The 24,853-nt window shown below is 39.9% G+C and overlaps 1 protein-coding gene across 1 annotated transcript in view; it reads right to left on the reverse strand.

The window, feature by feature from the left end:
* Positions 1 to 187: 187 nt before the first annotated feature.
* LOC122784702 (ras-related protein Rab-26) overlaps positions 188 to 24,853 on the reverse strand; it is a 33,649-nt gene continuing 8,983 nt past the window's right edge. The window contains exons 3-9 of the mRNA XM_044050018.1: positions 20,519 to 20,560; positions 17,757 to 17,823; positions 12,576 to 12,628; positions 4,013 to 4,078; positions 2,305 to 2,361; positions 1,418 to 1,494; positions 188 to 1,152 (exon numbers count right to left, since the gene is read on the reverse strand). Of these exons, the coding sequence (XP_043905953.1) occupies positions 1,053 to 1,152; positions 1,418 to 1,494; positions 2,305 to 2,361; positions 4,013 to 4,078; positions 12,576 to 12,628; positions 17,757 to 17,823; positions 20,519 to 20,560 (462 nt within the window). The 3' untranslated portion in view covers positions 188 to 1,052. The remainder of the gene's footprint in view (positions 1,153 to 1,417; positions 1,495 to 2,304; positions 2,362 to 4,012; positions 4,079 to 12,575; positions 12,629 to 17,756; positions 17,824 to 20,518; positions 20,561 to 24,853) is intronic.

Below are 24,853 nucleotides of genomic sequence, written 5' to 3' on the forward strand. Positions count from 1 at the left end.
AGTTCGAGTTACGACTGAGATGAAATTACCCCCAAAAGAAACTGTCATATAAAAAGAGGCACATAAGCCTTTATTTTTTAAAAGGCCATGGTGGCACTAATAACTCTTTTTATGAGTTCTATTTATGAATGGAAAACAAGAGCAACTAAAAGAGTAACAATGGAAATATACATGTCATGTACAATGCTTCAGTTACTATCATTTTTATTTCCAAAGGCCCATGGAGACATGCAGAAATAAGTTAAGTATTTACACCATTAAACCCCCAATAGGTTACGTGTCAAACCAATATTTTTATTTAAATAATTTATAAACCAACCATTGTTATTTTTATTTAGAAGAAATGTTGCATCACAGCTTTTCTATAATAGAAAAACAAATCCCAAATAATTGTGTCTGTTAATTTCCATTACTTCTAAACTACTTATTTTTGCACTTAGCCTGAATTTAAATCTACCAACATAATAGTTTAATTTGACTAATGATGCAGTTTTATGCTCCATATCTTTGTAATATAAAAAGCAACATTCATTTTGTTGTACGTTCTATTTTAAGTAAGACATATATTTCCAAAACTCTACAGCTGAATTATTATGGAAATTCTTAGACTGCGTTTATGCTGGTGAGCTAAAGTGGCTCGACGGAGCCTAAAATACGGACAAACACAGAGAGGACACATCACTATACATCTATTATATCAACAACCTGTGTCTTCAACAAGAATACAGAATTCAAATCAATTTCCTTTAAGTGTAAGTCAGACATAAATGGCTTTAAAATACAAGTCAGTCGGTGATAAAATCACACAAAGTAATGCAAAGTTATTTATATGAGACAAACAAGATGGATGGAAGGCAGTGAGATGAGTGCAGGGCAACGGAGTACTGAGCGGTTTGTGAGCGGAGACTCGGAAGGACAAACAGGTTTATTACTTTGCCGGAGCTCACTACTCATCTCAGATCAGGTCAGACATAAACACACAGACACACACTTGTATGTGAAGATGAGTGATATACACATACAGTAAATCCAGAGAGGGACTGGAGAAGGCTTTAAGACCTGCAGCACCCAGTGCTCTTCATCTCCTTGTTTACATACTCCTGCAGCTTAAACTTCTCACTGGGATCCTTCACGGACCTGTGCGTCAGCTCCCTGACACAAAGGAAGAAAATAACTTGTGAAAAGTGGGACTTGCAAGTGCACATGTGTACTAACAAGAAGCAAACCTGTGAACTGAACAACACTTGTATTGTAATTATAGATTTCAGTAACCCTTTTGACTTTGGTCGCTATGATTTAAAGCCTTTGACAGCACGGTCGTGTTTTAAAAACACCTTTTTAGCTGTTGGTAAATGTTTTAATAGCATTAAAGTGTCAAAGCATCTCTCTCAATGCTGGCAGACAGAATGATACTCACTTGGCCACAGCGGTAAAAGCCAGCTCCACGTTGAGACCCGACCTGGCACTGGTCTCCATGAAGGGAACTCCAAACTCCTGCGGTGTCAAAGTATTGACAGTTAAAAATCCTTGCCGTTAAACAATCAAATTAACTTTTTACAGGTTTCAGTTTCTCTATGAGCGCTGAGCTACACTCATTGTCTACTGCTGTATCCTCCTACACCTAATTTAGAGTGTCCAATTAACCTAATTACCCATTTTTGGACCCACGGTTGAACTGGGAACCAAACTGGTGGCCCTCTTGCTGTGAGGCAAGAGGGCTCTTCTTTTTTATCTCAGTCCGTGTTGATATAAACTGATAATCTGTCCTTTTTTTTTTTGCACTGCAGCTCTTAGCCTTAAGTTAAATGTGATTACTCCATGTTTTGTGGACCTTGTTGTGCAGAAACAGTCCAGCAGTGGGATGTTAAAAATGTTTTCTCCTGGATTCAGTGTGTGGTGGATGCATTTGCAGCTCTGCTATTATTATTATTATTATTATTATTATTATTATTATTATTATTATTATTATTCATCAAATCAGAAAAATCACAAATGATGGAATTCTGTTCTTTATCTGCATATCTAATATCAGTGTGCGGTATTTCTTATTTGGTGGCACATTTTATTCAGAGCAGAAAATTTGGAGGAAAACAAGCACAAGTGAAAATATTCCTAATGTTATTTACCTTTCATTCACCTTAAATTTACATTTACATAAATAACAGTAAAAGAAGGCGCTGCCTCCACATATATGCACAACAATTAGCAGATGTTAATGTCATTTCTTGACATGTTGGATACAGGTTTTTCACAACAGCTGTCGCAGTGAGGGCTGTGTGTTCCAAAACCTTCATTTTCTTTCACCTTAGCAAGCCTCTCTCCATCTTCTCTCTTCACCACCCTGTCATGGGTCGCATCAGCCTAGTGAGACGGGAGACAAATCAAGTGTGAACACCTTTTACAAGCCTCTCTTTCCCACTAACGCAACTCAACTTATTATCGGTTATTTTGCTTTTCCATTAGCAATAGTACCTGGTACCTCGTACTTTGAGAGCGTCGTCACAGGAAGAGGCACAAGAATCAAACTGAACAATGCAGTTAAAAAGACTTAACAATCCTGAAAACGTGGGGTTAATCTCCATCATTTAGCACGAAAATGTCTAATATCTCAATAGTTAACAGAGGATTCTGGTGTATTTAGCAACAGCACTGCTGAAAGCCGGCGATCGCGAGCCGCATCACAACCCCTGCTGCTGTATTTCAGTTCAGTGACCTTCAGTGAGTCTGTGTATAATGAACTAATCTTTTTATTGAGTCTAATGATTCAGTTACACCGAAAACAACTGGTTTACAAGTCACTTGTCACTAGTTTGTGTGTGTCGTGTATAAAATGAAGTCACGGCAGTTTCATGCAGCCGTGCAGCGATGACTCCGCCTACATTGAGGAGGTACTATCGTCGAGGCGAGGCGAGGCAGTACTATGTAGTAGAAAAATATAATTTGTATTGGTGGCAGCCGTCAAGACTGACTCTCACTGGAGACTAAAACTAGACAGAGCTCCAAGGCAGAGATACTCTCTATTCTTTTTTCTTCCTGTTTGTTTGTTGACAACCATAATGTTGTATTACTGCCTCATCCGTCTCTTTCTTTTCTTTTCTTCCCAATGATATCCCTACATTACCCGTCTATGTGAGTGACAGAGATTAAAACATTTCAATATATTGATATGGATTGTCAGATCTTATGCAAATGTTTATATATATACTTCATTGTATATTTTATTTATACACTTTGTTCCAGTGGCTTTTCCCATGTTCTTTTTCAAAATACATGCAAATTAACATTTGTGTCATTTGAAGTGTCAAACGCTAAGAGCTTCATCAAATCATATCCAAGCTTTTAATCAAACCTTTTGAAAAGATCGAGGATGTGATTCAGAATAGGTTGCCCTGATTATTTTTAATGAGAGAAGAAACATGCCACTCAGTTCCACTCTGACACATTTATGTAGTTTTTTTGGCACCAGTAAATCCAGTTTTGTCTACATGATCAGTTAAAGTTCCATATCATTTAACCTTAACAAAAAAAAATGATATGTTGCCAGAATTATCTTTGAAATCCATCACTGTTTCGATTTTGTCATACTGCAAAACTCCCATACGAAATAGTTCTAATTTTAAGTTTCCAAAATTGTAATTTAGATACAGAAAAGTCAAAGAATGTAAGAAATGTGTATGTGTCAAGAGCATTGCTTACTTCTATTATGTGACTAAAGAACCGACTACGGCTGCCTGTAACGATTCTTTTCATAATCGGTTAATATTTTGATTGTTTTCTTGATTAATGGAATACTTGTTTCGGTCTTTACCAAACCTGGAAATGATGTCTTGTTTTGTCCACAAACCAAAGGTTTTAATGATTTCTTTGTTATATGGAGCAAAGAAACCAGAAAATATTCACATTTAGGAAGCTGAAAAATCAAGAAAGCCTGTTTTAATTATTGAGAAAAACACAAACGATTCCAAAAGTGTTGACGATTGCAAATATTGATCAAAACAAATATTTCCCTTGCCTTGTTTCCGAGCAGCATGAGCACAACATCCTGGTGAGCATATTCATGGATCTCCGTCAGCCATGCCTGGAAACAACACGGGGCAAAGACACAAATGAGAGAGAAGCCGTGTAGCGGTGAGAAAAGTAAAGCAACGCTGTACACTTGAAACCCTAAATGATGAGTTCAGAGACATGAAAGGAGGAACGAGTAATATGCAAAAATGGGCACTGGGAAAAGAAAACCTTGTCTGGGACGTGACAAGGTCGAGTCTCGGCATTAAATCTAATGACGCGGACAAGGAGGAGGAGGAAAGTGGGAGCGACTACAGCATTTAGATGAACATGGAAGAAGGGAGAAAAATATGTGCAGACAGTTTAGACAGAAAAAAACCCAAGGCAAGGACAAAGAGATAAAAGCCAGAGAGAATTACTGTGAGTGTTACTGTATAAAAAAACCCCCTTACCTTTGGCAGTTTAATTTACACTGATGACTTCATCACTACAGTGTAAAGCTCTAAAGGTGAACAGACTGCACTTGTGACTGCATGAACTTTGACAGCGTCTGAACCAGCCAGTCTCTGTTCATGAACCTTTAATCAATGCTCAAACAATAATCCTCATTATTAAATACATAATTAACTAATTATTCCCACAGTGAACGGCTCCACATTTCTGGTCATCAATGCTCTTGTCTTTGTTTTTTTTTTTGTTCTCTGACGACTTTCCTTGTTAATTAATGCTGCCGATGACTCTGGGTTTGTAGAGGGATTTAACCCGGGTCACTTCCATCCAAAGGTCGTGTTAAAGAGATGAGAGGGACAATGTCCTGACTCCATGAATAATAAAACATGACACATGCTTGAATGTGCTTTAGAAAGACTACAGTGGGAATCTGTTGTGAATATTTCCTGGTACCCTCACCAGAGGTGAATTTATCTTGGTGTAAAAGCCTCACGGTTCTTGCGCTGTCTTCCACACTGAGTGGGAGATGACTAACACGACCTTAATGAAATCAATTCTAAAATGGACCCGCAGTCAGCAAAATGAAGCCGAAAATGAGGAGATGTGATTATGCTTTGTCTGGTTTGCAGTCTGGCGGGCAGCATTTTGGACACGCTGAAGCCATGCAATCATGTTTTGGCAATTGCCGGGAAAGAAAATGTGCTTATTTAGACGGATGAATGAGATGATTCAGATTGTTTCCACGACGAATGCAGTTAAATATCATCTCCATAGCAATGAAATGCAATATTAATCTGCTCAAAACGCTTCACCAGGAGGGAGTAAATAAAGCAGCCTGTGTGCACAGATAGTGCTTTAAGCCTGGTTTATACTCGCTCCGGTGCATCCGACGCCAGACATTACAACATGACCACCGGAGTGTTTCAACGAGTCTTTCAAAACATTTGTGGCAGCTCTGTTACTCACTGGACGTGTCTGAGGGAAAACTGGTGGAGCATTTTGGAGCATAATTAACAAACTAACACCAGGGAAGCAGTCACACAAGACGCTTGCTTTGCTGCTTTAATGTAAATTATTAGATATGTTAGGTGTGAAAACAAATGTCAAACGTAGAAAATGAGAGAAGGTAACAGAGTTTGATAAAAGTGATTCACAAACATCTCGGCATTTCCCTTAAGGTCATGTATTTTCATTCTTTCTTTCATGTTTCCTGTTTTATTTTGAAAACTTACCTCTCCTCTTGTTTCAGATCACTTCACTTCCTGCCTGTGTGTGATTGTCTGCCCCGCCCTCATTAGATTCACCTGTGTCTCGTTGTCTCCCTCTAATTAAGTCTAATATCCTATGGATGTACGAACTGAGCTGAGTTATAATCTCTTATTCAAGCCTATGACACCAGGATCTCTGACCAAATGTTCAGGAAGCCAAAAGTTGATGGCAAAGTGGAAGAAAGTGAAAGTCGATTTCCCCAAAAAGGGTAGCAACACATCTGTCAAACAGTAAGTGTACGTTATCTTGTAAAGCTCAGAAAAAAAAGCAGCTTGAAATGTCAGCGTAAAGATTACAAATAAGAAGTAATTGGATGCTAGTTGCCATAAAATATTACATTTAATAAAGTTAATGCCAAATACACTGCCTGCTCAACCGTAGGAGAGGAGACGACAGTGCTATACGGCAGAGAGACGGATGTGACAAAGGCAGAGATGTGACAGAGACAGAGAGGGAGACAAAAGGCAACGAGATGGAGAGAGAGACAGGCAATGACAGTGAAAGACAAGACTGTATCAGAGAGGAAGTGAGGTCAAAGTCAAGCAGACAGCTGCTGGCAGCTGCACTGTGACTTTGTTGAACTTGTCACTGGCAGGTATGTGAGGACACTTCTGATGTTGTCACAGAGAGGGAAAAAGCAAATATGTGTACAACACCACAACACAACACTGTAGCCAGATAAGCTGCCGCTGTTTGCTTTTTCTCTTCGTATCTAGCAGGCACCACTGTTGAGAATTGTAATAATTGATTATATCAAGGTTACATTTTGTGTCCGTGCGGCCTAGTAATGGCAGCACCTACGGCTTCTGGCTGCAGATCAAAGCGTTGCAACACTAAGAGCACTACTGTGAGGCAGTGATGTCTTGGTTTTTGTTTAGGATGACATCACAGGTGTTATTGCATTATCAGTTTCTACACTGTTGGGTATAAAATAAAAAAAAATATGTATTTGCAGCAACCAAACTATGTTGTTGTTTGAAGAGTGAAAAGTTCCCAGAAACATCACATTTACTCAGTCGTCTTCTTTACTTCTTTTTTATTATTTAAAGATTTTACACAGAAAATGTTGAAGTGTGGACTAGGAAAGGCAAACCCTTCATCGGTATCTGTGCCACAAGTGCACCCTTGGTAAATTGCTGTGGGAATAATGCACAACTCCTTATATGGACATCCTGTGTGTGTTTATAGGTCACACCTTTTAGACTTTACCAAATGTGTTTTTGTCTCCTTTTGTGTTTGTTATGATTAATTTTATATTCCATATTTAAAAAAAAGAAAATAATTGGAAGCCACGATCATGTGTGTTGTGCAGAAGTCACAAAATAGAGCGTTTGTATTTTTGCTTTCGTTCACAAAAACGAGCCAAGCAAACAAATCCAAAATGATTACACATTTTTGTGAGTACTTTTTGTTCAGGTATGTACATACTTGGTGAAAATTAAAAAATAATAATAATTGAATCTGATTCCCGATAGGTTGTGCTGAAAAACAGGATGTAAGTGGCTGTGGAGTGGCTCAGTGGTTAAGACCGGTACCCTATGTGCGAAAAAACCCCTCGCTGATTGTACTCCATTGTAAGTCGCTTTGGATAAAAGCGTCTGCTAAGTGACATGTAATGTAATGTAATGTAATGTAATGTAATGTAAGACACTCAGTATTGCACATTCTTATAGCCTCTGTATATATGCAGCCTAAATGCTCTGTGTTCTAAGGGTTAAAGCAAAACCACTATAGCAAATAACACTATAGGTGTAACATGACTACACTGGTTTTCACCCGATTTAGGGGTTTAGTTACGCTTTAATGTAGATTTTCTCACAGCACCTCGTAATCTTTCCACATGATCCCCACTTTCTTCTCTCCGTTGCAGTTGTCAGAGCAGATTTGCTGGAGGGGATGATGCCATTCTCCCCAAACTTTGATCAGAGTAATACAGCAACTGACAGAGTGGAGACATCTGCTCTCAACAGCAGGCAGAGACTGAGCCAACCCAGAGGAGCGAAGAGAGAAAGTAGAGCCTCTCCCCCGAGAGGAAGTTAGGGCTCCATGAGGCAGTTGAGCTAAATGGAGTGACACTGTCTCTGTCTGACACCGGAAAACTCAGAGAAATCCTGTCACACTCAAGGCTGAGACTTTTCACACATACAGTGCACAGCCAGACCAAAAAACTCAACGTGAATACATCAGATTTAATCAAAACAAAAGAGATTTAGAATACATCAACATGTGTTGATGTTTGCGGAGTCAGCTTTATGCAGATTTTCGCACACACACACGATCTCTTCAATAAGACAGATCAGTGAACAAGCTCTGGTGATAAAAGCTGATTTCTGAGGCCTGACAGAAAAGACAAAAGCTTTTATGTTTATAAAAGAGCAGCTGACGGGTGTGAGACATGTCTGGACGGCTGATGTGCTCTGAGAAGCTGCGCTCGGAGTGAATGTGTGACACCTCCCTCAGCGCTCTCCTCAAATGTGATTTTGTGCTGTAGATGTTGAACACAAGGGCCAATCCTAATCATTGTGTCTGTTTCAGTCTCTTTGGAGCAGCATTGAATAAACCTAAATAGAACTCAACATATAGTTTATTTGCTCAGTGGAAAGTGACATGGTCTGTTTCACTTGAACCCAAAAAAAGGACACAATGTTTTTGTTACAATATAGCTGTAGGTTGTACAGTCTTTAGTTTAAAGAGTAAAGTAAACCAATTTATAAACCCAATTTATTTCTGCAAATTAAGAATGTATGAAGATAAAATGGGAACGTTTTTCAATAAATGATTAGGGGGATGATATAGTGTGTGCAAAAGGTCAAACAAGGTGGTTGAATAATCTAAAATGCAATATGAAAACTACTGTGCCACGATTAATGTAACATAAAACCATGTGGCAGATGTGCAGAAGTTGATGGCATTAACAGACAAAAGCAGACTGTTATTTACACTGACTCGTTTTCTGAGGACATGGTCAAATACATATTTTTTTTTAAAAGCAAAAACTATGCAGTATTTTTAACCCGTTAATGACCGATGTGTGTGTTGCTGCTTTTGTGTTCAGTGGGTGTTTGGCTGTTCTTCTATCGGCATTGGACGTGGCTCCATGGCTTGTGTCTGCCGGCTCCATTGAGAACAAATGCACATGACCAGGAGAGTGGAGCGTCAGCGGTGAGTTTTTATGACAGAGAAAAAGTCGAAAAACCAACCATGACTTGCAATTTACACTTGAATCATTCTTAAGTATGTGAAGTGTCATTGTCATTAGTAGGAGGTTGGATGTTGCATGTTCCACAATGAATAGCTGGAAATCTACATGTAATGTTACCAATTCATGGATGTTTATGCGTATTTTAAGAATTAAAGGGCCGGAAAACGTCCTGTAATTCAATCAATTTAAATTGAAGAAAAACATTTAGAAAAAACACTAGTTGTACATCAGATTCTGCTTGTTAAATTTGAAATTGGTCTCAATGTGCAAAAACAGGCCAAAAAATGTGTACAGGTGTCTGTGAAATTTTGCGTCACATAATTATGGTAATGAAAGCGCGCTTGTGTTAAAGGGTTAAATGAAAACAATTGAAATATATGATGCTATGATTAACAATGCAAGAAATGTCTCCCATTTTAGGAGGCTCACTCTCGGTGACAAACAGACCAAACATCCTCACCTGCCTCAAGTTTCTCTTCAGTTTTATGGAGCATTTGTGTCTGTTTCAGCTCATTAGTTGCACCAAAGACGTTTCACAAGTGTTTGTTATTCTTAAGATTATTATTATATCTGTGGCTTTGGTCATTTTTGAGGAGGTTAACATGCATAAAAACTCTTGGCATGGAGGTCAGGTCTGGTGAAAATGCGATATTGGCATAGTGCCCGGACCTGTGTGTTGCTCAATGGCTCTATAGCGCCCCCTTAGGTGATAACAGAGGCAAAATTGAGTTCCACTGAATTTCTCGAAACTTGGTGGGGAGACGTTATAGACCAAGCCGAACAACTGAGCTGATATTCGCTTTGTGGAACGTCTCTCTGCACCAGATGACAGACAACACTGACAGTGTTAATGCTTCACGTGCCTGAAATGTTTCCGATAGCCGGAGGAAACGGCAACGCACTGCAGTGAAGTCTGAAGGCAGACGATGAGAGGATGATTAACCCCCCTCTCATTTCTCTGTCTCCGTCAGAGTGGCATTCATCACCATTAGCGTTCATTAACATGAGTTAGTGCTCGTTATAGCAGCTGTGTGTTAGGAGGCATCCGTAGCTCGCCACTGGCATATCCCCTCTCACTGTAATAGACATTGACTTAATGTGGGAGCGGTGGAGGGATGTGGAGGAGGAGGAGAAGGATGAATTTGACTGTGCCTGGTTAAATTTCACCTCACTCACCCCAAATAATACACTTTAATTGGTTCAGTGGTCTAAGGTGCAAGACCACGATGCAGCAGAGCCCTGCACAAGTTCAAATGTTTTGCAAAACTGTGTGTATTGAGCCTGAAATAATGCACCCAATTATGTCCACATCAAATTGCTTTATTTTCAATGGAACAGCTATTGCTGCTTATTGTGGTATCATGGCTTACACCTAACAACATCCCTGAGGTTGAATTTGTTAATTTAGATGTTGGAAATGGTGCACAGTCGTTCAATAAACATTCCTTCAGAATAAAACGTGAATTTATTTAGTTTTATTTTTATTGGCTTGGTGTAAGATTCCTGTTAGTGGTCACATTCCCTGTGAAACACTTTGGACATTTTAAAAGGACGTTATTTTGTATCGCTGTTGTAACATGGTAGTGAAAGGTCAAACACAAAGACATGTGCAGGTATAGCCAGGATGTTTCAACTTAGGTGAACTTGCTATAAAAATGGGATGGGTTAACACCATTCCCATTGCCAGTGATTTTTTTTGTACCTGTGCATGAGAAAACAACAACAAAACCTACACAATGGAATGATTTTGAGGCGCTAATATGCCATAAAAGCAAGTTTTAAAGAGTAAGTATCGCTTTGTGGGTAACTGCTGTGCAAAAATGAATGCATGCAATTGTATTTTGCATTGGAAAATGATGATCACATCATTCTAAGAGATGACAAAGAAAATGGTGTTTGCACAAATGCTGAAGCTGATAAAAACCCTTGTTGCGTTGCAGACCCAGGAGTGAACGCCAATGACACATATTTCCACTGCTCAAACGCCTGTTGTTTTGCTTGTGTTTGTTAGTGGGAGTGTGGCATTGGTGTTGTTGCAGTTTTGGGCTTTTTTATGAGAGCGCGTGAAGCACTGGACCTTGACGAGATATACGACAAGCTAAACTGTCCTGTGTAGCAACTCCAGCTCATTACTGACAGGGTGGGGAACTTTTGTTTGAGATGACTGACAGTTTGTTACCCTCTTCTGCTGCTGCCTGCCCAAAAACATTCTGTACATGTCCTTCCTCTGCTGCTTGTGCACTCACACACATCCTCCCACATTCCCTCGCTCCCTCCCTCCCTCTCTCCTAGAGCTGCTGTTCACACCTGGAGCTAAAAAAGCACCTTTCCTGCTTTAATGATCTCTCCGGGTAGATGGGCATGTCATATATCTCTGGCAGAAAGTGGTGATGAATCACCTCTCCTCCCCTTTACAGCCCCTTCACTGCTCCGGAAGAGACATTTTATCCGATGATCGACGGCAATTAAAGCAGTTGAAGATCGCGGGGTAGACTTTCTGCACAGTAGTTAACAGCTGGTGTGATGACACGTGACCCTCGGTCCGTCTGACATCAGTGACACCATGACGAATGGTGATGGAGGAGACATAATCCATTCCAAACTACTCATTATTTCACAAATACAGGCGGTAAAATGGCGCTACCATTGAGAACTATTGTAACTTAACGCAAAGTTATCGAGGTATACCAAAGTAATATGTGACCCAATAAAACGAACAAATCTATGAAATTGCTTTATTGTCACTATTATTATACGTCTCTGCGAATCCCTCTCTTTAAGAAGCTGTATTACCAGTCTGTCTACTTATAGGTAATGCAATTCTCGGGTCCACTAAATGGTTTCCGCTGCGTGAGTGCTCATGCAATTGTTATCGGTTTCATCCTCAATCATCTAATCTGTTTTCATGGCTTCCGTTGTCAGACTGCATGAAGCACAAACATTTCACAGTCTGAACAGGCTCCGCGGTGGTTCAGCGGCGTGCACTGTTCACAAGCCAACGAGGGTTTTCACTCGCGTCTGTCTGTGCTGAGTTAGTAAGTGCACTGCATGATGTTTTTTTTTTCCCCCCCTCCACACTCCAGAGAAATGCATCTTGTGCACAGTATGTCATCTTTAATTGACCTGGAGTTGTTCTCTGTGGAAGATGCATTGTAGGTAGCCACTTCTCAGAGAGAGTAGATTTAATACGGAGGAAAACATGCCCCATCAAGCAGAATTTATAGTTGATAAATGTGAATGTATATGGTTCTGGAAAACAACGAGCAGAGATTGTGACTGGTTGTTTGCCAGAGGAAGGGACGGCTAAATAGTCCTTGTAATGCCGAGGAAAAACAAAGTTTGGACTGAAAGCTGAACATGCCACCACACATGCGCTCTTGTATTTCTGTTCACCTTCTTTTTTTAGCCTTTCTCTTGCTGTCTATCACTTTTTGGTTTTAACAAACTAACAATCTAACAACTCGGTGTGACCAAGCTGTATCATCTTTTGATGTATGAGCCTTTAGTCGTACAGAACTGACCTGATGGACCAATGTCCAGTTTGTTTAAACAGCTCATTACAAATTGCAATGTATGTTCCTGGAAAGTATGTGAAAGGAGTAATGAAATGAAACTAAGAAATCAGTTGTTGAGTTTTAAAACAGCCTACCTGTATGTTGTCAAAGGATCTTTTGTTGGTGACATCGTACAAAAGAAGGAGAGCTGGAGGACACAGAGAAAAGTACAACATTTGAAAATGAATGTCTATTATTCATTGTTTTAAATCACTTTCAGATCAAATTCACTTTGCTCTGAGCACAGGGATTAATAAATTGAGTCCTTGGCCTGACAGTGTGTCACATTTTGGAAGAACTCAGACAGTCTTAGGGTGCAAAACCATGTCATTACAAGCTTCTCTCTCTTGTGCTGTCTGTTATCATAAAGTGACTGAAGTCAGGACACATGAAACTCGACTCTGCTGCAAGTCAGAAACAGTTTTTCTGTGCACACTCAAACGTATCTTTGTGGCGGGTGGTGCAAGACACATTTTTTGTGTGTAAAATGTGTAGATTGGCACAGGAAACATCAGAGTCCAAAGTTTCATGACACACAAGATTTACTGGCAAATGGTGCGGTGAAATTGAGGGTTGGATGACAAGACGGGCAGAGATTGATTGATTTCAGGGTGGCGAAAGACATAATGTGAAATGGGAAGAATAAAAGAGAAGGAGCTAAACTGGCGACACACTTACAAGTGAAGGTGAAAACAAGGAAAAGCTTGAAGGCAAAAGATAAAAACCCACCAGAGATGGAAGTACAAAGTAAAATGATGATTGGGACTTTCTTCCTCACAATTTCAGCCTAATAAAATCACTGAAATCAAGACTTTTTTTTTAAATAAACCTGCAATTTACTTTCCTTCTGCATTCTTTCTTGATTAGGCTTCTTGCTTATTACAGTTTTCTTTTCCTCACGGTGATTTTATCACTGCTTTATCACAGAATAAACATCCTGAAATGTTTACACACAATTTGCCTGAAAATATCTCTTCCTCTCCTAGAGCCTCCTCTACCTCACAGTCACTCATTCTCTCACTGGATGCACCTGTTCTCATTTGCCCCCACACACAGAATTTATGGAGAGGACACTTGGCCTCATTTATCACTCCCAAATCCCCACCTGCGCATTACAGACGAGTGCATTTATAATACTGTATGTACAAGAGTCATGAAAGGTCATGAAAGCAGTGCTGTCAAGCTTCTTTATTGCACCATAGCGTCATTGTCGGTCGCAGATATATCAATCTTTCTGTATATAAATACAACAATAATAAACCATAAACTTTTATACAGTAACTGACAGCCGGTCCGAGGAGTAGTATGAGATTTGTGGCTCTTGCTATAAAACACAGTAGAACGCCGCTCCTGATGATCATGTAAATCACAATGTAATTGTTCCATTTTTGATTTTTATATGTTTCTACACCCATAACCAACTTCTTAGTGGCCCAACTGCTGGTTCCACTAGATAACTAGAGAAACACTTTTCACTGTCCCTCAAAGATTCCTACAGTAGTCTGATAGGTTTAAAAGCAGATAGTTCTTTTATACTTAAAGGCACTGTGAGATGACCGTGGGTCGTATATGACATATGTTTATCTTATTTCAAAGATAAACAAATGCTTAAAATTGTGCACCTTTTTGATTTCATGCACTTTGGGTTGCACGTGAGATGAAAAAAAAATACTTACAGCTAATATTGTGCATTTTTTTACACAATTTGAGGTGTGTGAAGGACAGGTATGACCAAAACAATTTTATTACTATTTCTTTTCATTTTTAATGCACTTTTTGATAAAAAAAATTTTCACTGGCTGCAGAAAATGTCTGGCCCAGTTAGATTTCTTGGTTTGAAAATGTGGCCCAATATTACTGAGTTTGTAATTGAACAGTCCTGTTCTACACCAATTGAAGAAAATGGCAGACCTGTTTTTCCTCACCAGAGCAGGAAGTAGAGGGAGGAGGGAACTAATAAATCAGTCACACCTGAGAGCTGAGGAGTGAGAGGGAACACACAAAAGAGAGAGGAGGAGTGCAGACAAATGAAGAAATAGAAGTACTTTGAGCAACTAAGACAAGTAAAACGATAGACAGTTTAGTGTGGAACAAAAACATGAGAGGAATAAGCTGATCCCTGGAGCAGGAGACCCTGATGATCTTTTAAAACCTGCTTGGTTGGAAGACACCTACTCGTGGCAGATAAGTCCAACCTCGAGCTACAGATCACCCCCCTCTTCCCTCTTCTTTCTTGTCTCTCTCTCTCCCTCACACACACAACCTGTAATCAATTCATATCCCTCTGAATGAAACTGAACTGTGGCCGTGGTTGTATGATAATGTTATGTTGGCATCTTTTGTAGCATAGAAATAAGCTAACTGGGTAACCTCTCTGAATTATGAATATTTATAATTATAAAAATGGACAAGTTTTGACTTTTGATTGTTCTCCTGTCTGGCGCCCAACAATACTTTTGTTTTTGAGAGGCTTCTATGCTACAGAAATGGCATTTGACTTTTATTTAACCTCAAGTTAAAAGGTTCAAGCGACACATTTGTTGTTCTTCTTTAGCTGGTTTTGTGGATTTTTGAGATGAAAAGTTTGAAAAGGTAGATTTCCTGCAATGTTTGAATGTTTTTGCAAACTGCTTTGAATGCTATAGTATTTTGTTTGATGTGATGTATAATCTCTATTGTTGTAATCGGCGGGAAAATTCACATTTATGCCCATTCAATCGGATATAAATATAAAACAGCAATCTTCTGTCTCTCTTGACATAGAAGCTCCGGATGAAACAATTTAAAGATCTTTTGGATAAAATAAATATGAACCATTGGCAACCTTTTACAATGATAACCTCTCACCAACAAGGTATGGAAATAGAAATTCAAAACGATTGGGGAAAAGTGTTGAAAAACGTGCTGAGGTTCACTTTATGGTTGAAGAACTGGAAATTCAACAGCAACTTAAATGCTTTCACACAGAGACTCAGCGAATTATCTGCAGGTTATCAAAAGCAGTTGAAGTGAGCAATGATGTTCTTGGAAAACTGACCACAAACATGGAAAAGGTAGAAAACTAAAGTAAAGAGCAGAAAATGGTAGAAGCCAAATCCCAGCTTTGGTAAAAAGTGATCATATCAGGTTGATCTTTCCAACCTATGGAGGATCTAATGATGACCCTGACCCCCTAAATTATATTTCCAAATGCCATGACTTTCTTGCCCTACATCCTTGGAAACAATTCATCTTTACATTTCCATCCTTGCATTAGAGTATAGAGTTAGCATTTTGATGGTAACTTGTTTTAAATACACAAAGTGAATATTAAAGCTTTAAAAGAACATGTTTTCCCCAAATCAGCCCTGTCACAGTCAAGGTTTTTTTTTTTTTTACATTTTATTCTCATGGCAACACCATTAATGGACCAATGCTTTTAATCTTTGACATAAAGAGACTTGATAGTATTAGAAAGAGAATGATAGACAAGTGTGCAAACAGCAGGAAGGTTCAAATGTAAATGAACGTGGGGGAAAGAGGCTGAGTCTTCAGACCTCAGAGTCTCGCTGACAGACTGTTTCCGAAACAAGTGTTTGTCAGACAGTGAATCACAGTCGGCAACATTTATGTAAAGGCTTTTCAAAATTCCTCAGTGACATGAGGATGTCAAGCTTTCATTCTCCGTACATAGACACACAAAAGGAAGGGGAATGTTCAAATCTCACATTAAATATTTTCTTTTCAGTTTTACCAGAGACTCTTTGGGATTTATTTCTCCCCAAAGCTTTTATACAAGAGAAGATCATCAGACAGTCACATCTCTGATAGAGCGGCAACTGATGATTATTTTCATAGTAGATTCATCTTTTGATTATTTTTCAACAAAGTGATTAGTTCTTTGGTCCATAAACTGTTTCCCGAACCTCGAAATGATGATGTTTTCGAAAGTCTTGTTTTGCCCACAAACCAAAATTATGAATTTTCCTGATTTCTTTGTTATATGGAGCAAAGAAAGCAGAAAACATTCCCATTTAATAAGTGTGTGCGTCATTCATATAACTAATTTGTGTGGTAGAAGTGACTGAAAGTCCAGACACACAGACGTATAAGGCTGTACCCCTGTTTTTTTTAGGCGTCGTGCCTGAATCTGACTCTGCTGAATGTCCTCCAAGGTCCCGTAACTTCAGGAAACAGACGCATATAAATCCTGGTGTAATCTTGCAAACTGATTGGCAAACCATGACGTGCGTAATGAGGATTGTACTGAGACGCGGATCATTTTCATTCAATAAATCATGCATGTGATGGGTCACAGACACACACACACACACGCCCACCCACAAAAAACCCGAGTCCTGCGCAATTTGCATAAAACTTTCCAGACTGCAAAAAGAGATTAGAAGTCAAACCGGGTCATGCATTGTCCCTTCACATGAGATGACAACATGACAAACGCACAACACTGTGTGAATATCAATGCCCCTCAAAAAAAAGGAAGAACAAAAGAAAAGAAGAGCCACTGGCAATATGATCATCATGAGAACAGTGAATATACTCTGGGGTGCACAAGATCGAGTAAACATCATCACAAGCCTTCGCACTGTGCAGTGTGTGTGTTCTACTCGGCTGTTTCATAACCATAAACTTACCTGGCGGAACAAATATAAAAGACGAATATCCAGACTATAATATGTTTTTACATTGCTGACGGTTTTGTGCATCATAAGCCTTCTGCACTCTCCATAAAGCACATCTGCTTTGATTGCTTTGCACGAAACCAGCAGAGTGCTGTCAGTTAGAGCTTTATAAATGAAGTTGCATAGCTAATAATGAAGAAAAAAGTAGATCTATACACACACACACCCATCAGTGACGACTGACGACAGATCATACAAAGGTGCTTTGAATCCCCAATGTGTTCTCCTTCCATCTCACAAGAAGAGCAGTAAAACTCCAGTAAAGACAATCTCATCTACACTTTGACATTTTAACGCCGCTGTAAATTAAACCTGCAATAACACGTTCATTAGAATGTTCATTGTAGATTCCCTAAATCTCTCTTCTTCTACAACTCTGGGAACGCCGAAGACTGCAATGGCTGCACTCTAATGACAAACACAGAGGTAATAAACACATTATAAATGGCTGACACACACTCAAACAGTGCATTATGATGAAGAAAACACCCCAGAATGACACCTGAAGGGTCATGGATTATAATAATTGCTTTTTTGAATCAAATAATTCAAAAAACAGAATTTTGAGTGCATTCTGTGTAAGTGCGAGTATCTCACCATGGGCATCTCTGAAGTAGGCATGAGTGACACTGCGGAACCGCTCCTGTCCAGCTGTGTCCCAGATCTGCAGATATTAATAATAAAAAAAAAAGATGAATCACTTAATAGAGAGACGTTCCTATCTGTCTACAAAGTCTTCTGTTTGTGCCGCCAGTCTTCTGCAACTCATTATAAAGCCATCGTCATTTAACGATTTAATACTTATGCGATACGTCATCATGAAATATGGGAAATGAGACTGACGGGAGTATCGAACAGTCCAGTGTCTTGCAAAGTTCAGTGCTTGAAGCAGCATCTTTTAGTAAAATGGATGTAGCACCGTGAGCTATCAATCCAACACTAACGCTATTATTATGGCTAAAGACTTTGCTTATGTCTATAACTCACTGACAAGGAGAAACGATAGCACTTAATCCTGAGACACGCTGCTCTGATGAATGTCCACAGCCTTTTTTACGACCGAGCGGTTTAGCTCCAGCCAATCAGAAGACAAGAAGTAACAAACCATAGAGCACACACAATGTGCTCAAATGTTCCTTCTTCCACATTTTTGATGCAAATACATGGCCATCTAGAGCAAGAGGGACAAGATAAGCAACTGCTGCAGTTTACATGCACTAGCACGAAATCAGTTGCTGAATACAGACTACCACCATCTGCTGGCTTTTTTGTGGCAGGGTCACGGTTTGCTCACAGCCAACCTTCGAGGCTTATTTCGTCTTATTTTTTACTTGTGCAATATAAGTCCAATACTCACTCTACTTATAGCTCTATTTTGGTTTCTACTTACTCTCAATGGAACGATCAAACAGTAATATCAACTCTTTGCATAATTTGAACTATTGAAAATGTAATAATGTGAAATATTGGAGCTTTATGGACACAGCTAATGCTGCATAAAGTCCATACATCAGACTAAAAAAGAAATGAAGTAATAATTAATTATATGTTATATTCCTGCAGCAGGCAACAGAGCTTTTTATTACAATTTGGCAAAAAAAAAATCCCTGGTATATTTTCTGTCTTATTTTTTCATCATTTTTTTCAAGTATTCCAAACCAGCGTATGCTCTCTTTGTTCTTTCTCTGTGAGATGTCAGTTTTCATGCCGCTCTGCCTCCTGACTGCCCTCTGGCACAACCGGTCCCCAGAATCCAAGTGGCATTAGTGAGGAATGGTCATTGAAAGAGGAAAGAAAGAAAAGTAACTGCGTGCGTGTTTGTGTGCTACAGGGTGCTCTGCGGTCTGACTCTAATCCAATTATCCCAAAATGAACACATCACAGGGCAATTCTGCCATTCTCCATCACCCACTAATTGAGATAATTAGGAATGATTCACAATAATCACTCATAATTACTTTCTGTGTTTGACACAAATATCAAACATACTATGCTGACAATGACAGTGTGACCGCCAGTTCTGAATTTCTTTTTGAACAAAGTGTGTCATTCATTCATTCATTGTCTACTGCTTTATCCTCGGTGTGAGGGTCGCAGGTCACTGGAGCCAATCCCAGCTGACACAGGGTGAAAGGTGGGGTTACACCGTGGACAGGTAGCCAGTTCAGCGCAGGGCAAACAATCATACGCTCTCACTAAAGTGTGTAAGTCTAATGGAAAGTATACATGGAGAGGGAGGAAGACCAATTGTGTCTCAGTGGCTTTTTGTGACCAGATCATTGATTTTCCTCTGAAAATCAGCCTCTAGATAGTGGTTGACTGTCAGCCACATGTATCAATGAGCTAAAGAAAGAAGAAGAAACAAAAAACAGGCATGCTGGGGCCCCAAGGGACAGAGCACACACCACAGAGAAAGCACAGACGTTAAAGGAAATGTGCTCGGAATCCAGAATGCAACCAAAAACCCACATCAAAACAGCAACATTATTTAAACTATTTACATTCTGTACCAAGCTGACTTAATACTTCGGATTTCTTTTATTTTTTTCCAGGAAAAAAAAGTAATAATTTGTATCCAAATAATGTTTTAGCTTTCAGAGTTGTGACATCGAGGCTGCTGGGTGAGACCAGGATTCATCTTAACAGTTCACTCTCCTGGTTCAATTCGCTTCAATAATTTATAGACTAGTTCTGTTGTCTGTCGTGTTTAAAATACAAGATTTTTAATAGTTAAATAACTGCATTCCAGATCAGAACACAGGCTCATCTATTGTCACATCTACACATTCTTTGTTTATGCAAAATAAGCTTGCTGCTCACGACATCATGGAGCGATTCCCACACAGCATTTCTCGTTGACTGTGTTTTCCCTTTAAGCACGGGGTTTAGTATTTCTTGCATTCTTGGATTTGTAGAATTGTGTTTGGCATTTATGATCACCATAAAATCTCAGAGCACTTAGGCTAGATTATAGCACATCCAAGGCATTCTCCGTGGTCTGAATATGAACGTTTACCATTGGGGACAAAGACATCAAATATCGAGGATGAGGATCTCATCCTTTGTCGTACATAGCACTCAGCTGCTCAACCAACCCTGATTCATTGCTCCATACACTTATTTTTCTATTTATGACGCCTTAGGTGACATCTTTAAAAGGTACTTCTTTGTACCTTTAAAAATGTCTTCGATATATGCCCTGTCCCCACGTCTGGTTGTGGATGTTCTTTGATAAACTTGTGCAAGGAAAATTCCCCAAGGGGCCATAAAGGTTATAAATATAGAAATTGGAAACAGGGCATTCATATTTTGACATGAGTTGTTTTAAAATGACTGTTGGAATAAAATAATAGTCTTACCTGGAGCTTCACCTTGACTCCATCAATGTTCAGGACCTTATTCTGGAAATGAAAAGATACAGATATTATGCACTTTCTATATAAAACAACCACAGGCCACACTATACTCTCTTCACCTCACTTTGGACCCTTTTGATGAAGCCTGCCTTGAGGTTTAACCCACTATGCTCTCTGTGCCTAGTAACTGATCTGACCCGAGAAAACAAAAGGTTAATCAACCTGCCATCAAGTTAACTACAGCTCAAAGGATGACCGGGCTTGCTTTAATTAAAAAAGGGGAGTCCATCACCCTATTGATCCCACATCATTCATGTTCCACAGCTGGGGTGGGGGGGTGGGCAGTGCTTCCCTTCTTTGTGAATGCATTTAGAATCGAAACTAGCGATTGAATTTCTTTTTTAAAATTCATCTGCATGTCATTTTCTTTATTAATTGATTTATCATTTTGGGCCATCTGGGACATAGTAAAACAATAAATAACCTATTTTCTGCATACTAAACACCTGCACTTCTTTTCATTTTCTTTCACATCAGTATTTCAGTACATTTATTGCACCGCTTGCATTCCCTGATTTTCTATGAGCCAGTGACTGATGTTCTTCGGTGACCCACATACTGACGGTGTAAGAAAATACTTATATACTTATATAACTCAATTTATTCTTTAAAGTACTGTATCAATAAGACTCGGCCCCGCAGCAAACAATGCAGATATGAGGAGTCATTTTGTCTTTCAAGAAAAAGAAAGCAATATAGACTTTGAACCTGACATGTCTTGTCAAGTACGAAGGCAACAGCACACTCTATATGCATTAAGTGCTTCATAGGCCGCAGATGGAAGCCGCAGGTCGAGGTAGATCGGACCATCTCCAGTGTGCAGCATGGAGAGGTGATGGTGGCTGTCCAGACCAGTCATGCTGACCTGGGCTGGGGAGCAGTGCAGCGATTGTGGTTCTGACACAGCAGAAGACCATGTTGGTGGACAAAGTCACTGGGCTGGAGCAGGAGCAGGAGCTTGGACGACATGAGATGCTACCATTAACCGGCACATCACCTGGGCAGAGCAGAACGCCACAATCTAGAGTCAGCTTCCTGTTAAAGGGCAACCTACGACACTCTCTCTTGCTCTCAGAACCTCACACAGTGGTATGGTGCATTAAGGCAAGCCTCCAGGACATACTGTCGGGTTGTATGGCAGCTCTGACCCAGGGACGCAGGATCATTAAGCAGGTGGCGCCATGATAAAAGCCGAGATCCTGAGATGTAGCTTAACAGCAAGCCGCACAGAGGCAACAGCAAATCGTGCCCGAGCATGATTCGTAAAGCCCGGCAGCACGTATCAACTGTCTGCTCCAGAAGATTTCAAACAAAATATCACATTTAAAAGGAGAGGAATGAGAAAAGCTGTTGAGCATTTCACAACTCAATAATATTAATAGCAATTCTCATCATCAGTATTGGTTTTATGTCATCCAGGGCGTGACACGCGCCATTGCCACGCGCCATTGCCACCTGGGATTGGTTGCAGCTCCAGTATGTTCGCACCTGGCAAAGAGTGGTGGATGTTGTCAGACCTCAGGAAACAGCTGGTCTTCCCAAGAGAGAGTGTGACAATTATTCTCCAGCCAGACATTGTCATCATGTGGTCTGTGTAACCCTGATCGTCATACATGAGCAGGAAACCTCTTCTCCACCGCGGATCACAAGTAATCTAACATTCCATTCAGGTGCTCAGCAATCCTGTTGCTGGACAGACACATTGCCTTTCCAGATATTTAACAAATCCGAGAAGGATTACTTCTCCTGCTGTCACGGCAACAGTCAAAGCCCCTCCCTAATTTCACCCTCTCCGTGCTGTTCTTAAAGCCACTGCTGACCTTCCAAATCTCCCGTTGCAGAGGTGAAACAGATGCTACTATCTACTCCCCACAGAGCACTGTATCTACAAAAAGTAGATACAGCTTATGTTGATGTGTGTGGTTGATTTACCTCGTTGCAAGTCCCAAAAGGAAGAAACTCATACATATTCACATTGTGCTCCGAGCTAGTGTGATGGAAATCAGACTTTTCTTTAAAAACAGACTTCTGACCTGTTATTGTTTGTTGTCACTAAAAACAACCCAATATGTGCTCGGAGGCTTCATGAATATTTAGTGGCCCAGAAAATAAGAGGCTCATGATCGCACCGCGGAGAGGATTTTGGGTGATTATTTAAGGTCGATGTTGAACATTCTTGAAAATTCCTCACAGCTCAGAGAGAGTGGCTGGTGAATAAGAAGGCGTATGGAGTAAAGGCACTCGCACTTCCTGTAACACTTTACTTTCAAAAACTTTCTTCCACCTCCAATACCTTTCAAGCCAACACAGCTCTGCTCTACTTAGAATTTACGTACAATTTACAGAGAGGTGGCTGAGAATCTTGTGCCACTTTCAGGTCAGTTTATTCCCCTGAGCTGCAGTAAACTCCCTCCTAACAAAACACCTTTAAATGCATTTGGTACATGAGTGAGAAGGTGCAGTCGGCACAAAACCACTCTTACAGCACTTTTTAGAGATCATAAATCGCGAATGCATGAGGAGTTTGCAGAGAAAATGTCGACCATCCATCAATTTAATTCAATTTTATTTGCGTAGCGCTGATTCATAACATAAATTATCTCAAGGCACTTTACATGGTAAGGTCAAGTCCTGACAATTATTACAGAGAAATCAAACAGGAACACAATGAGCACACACTTGGCAACAGTGGGGAGAAAAAACTCCCTTTTAAGAAGAATAAATCTCTGACACACTCATAGATGTCACTGGGTGAGATTTGAGCTGAATGAATTAAAAATATCGATGATTACGTGAATGCGATTCTTTTTGACAGGTAGTGGAAGTGGCATACTGCCATGAAACGAGTATAGAATACTGGCTGGAATGCCAATAAAATGTCTTAAAATTTCATGCAACTCTCCAGCTTCTCGACCCGGCTGGACATGCAGTCACACAAACGCACACATGTGCACACACATACACAGTAAAGCATGACCATGCAATTTATCTCTGCAATTCTCCTCTACTTATTTTGCTCACAGCATCATCACAGACTTCTCCCAAAAGAAGAAATATCTGCCAGTGCATGTGCAGCTAAGATTTTTTTCCTCAAGTCTCAATTCCTGAAAAGATGCACCACTTTCTCAAAATGATATAGTCTCTATGTTACAATAAGTGTAAAATACAGGAGACACTAATCTAATACAAAGCTAGTAGACCTGTGTGCACAGAATTGTAAACACCAAGGAACAGTTCATTCATCAGTGGACTCTGATGTTCAACTGTGAGCTAGGAGCTCTGCTCAGGCAACAAGGGAATCCATTACTGGACAGACTCCACTCTGATCACTACATATGGGTGTTTATTGAGCTTCATTTTGTGTTCCTGTATCGACTTCAAATGTTCACTTAAAAAGGTACCCAGGGGAGTTCTTGACCACTAGTAGCTGGTGTTGGTTGGTGTGCAAAGGGACCTACATGTGTGCAAATGTGAATTGCAGCCCTGACAATATATTTTTTGACAATTGCGCTGTGTGGTTACGTTGCAGCAGGACATGCTGCAGTGCACTGTGAAAGGGCAATTTTAACCCTCTTATGACCATCGAGAATCTAGATAATGAGGCTGCCTGGATTTCTATTGATTGTATGGCTGTAGAATTGTCAAAAAATGTTCAATGAGTGAGTGCTTCTGCCCCTTTCTGTTCTGTTTTCCAAGATAACTTTCACTTGTCTGCCAGTTATTCAACCATTTGGGAATAAGCTGGTGTCAAAAAACGTGTGACGCGTTGGTGAATCTAGTCTGCGGTTGTTCCGCCGAAGTCCTGAGGGCTACTGTAATGACAAGTATATGGGCACACAGCTCTATTTCTCGGCTTATCCATCCGTTTTCTACTGCCTTATCCTTCACATGAGGGCCGTATGGGGTGCTGTACCAATCTCAGCTCACAATTGTCTAGATATCTCAAAGGGTCTAGGAGTTACAGTAATGAGAAGTATGCATGCCAAATCCTGTCAGCGGCGACAGGACAGTCACAGAGGGGTTAAACTTGTGAATGTACTGTAGATTTCAGGGAGTTTAAACATGGCTTTGCTAATGCAACAGAGGCAGAGTAATAGCATTAATCACCAAAAGTTACACACCGCAGCTTTAACTTACTTACAGTTACAGACTACATGATATAAAATTGACTTATAATAAGCAAATTCAAATTTGGCACACACTATCAGGTTCAGGCTTCCGTAGGTCTAAAATCATTGATATTTTTTCTATCCACCTATTATTCTTCTCATGTACGGT

The sequence above is a fragment of the Solea senegalensis genome, linkage group LG19 (assembly GCF_019176455.1).
Source record: "Solea senegalensis isolate Sse05_10M linkage group LG19, IFAPA_SoseM_1, whole genome shotgun sequence".
In the NCBI taxonomy this organism is placed as follows: Eukaryota; Metazoa; Chordata; class Actinopteri; order Pleuronectiformes; family Soleidae; genus Solea; species Solea senegalensis.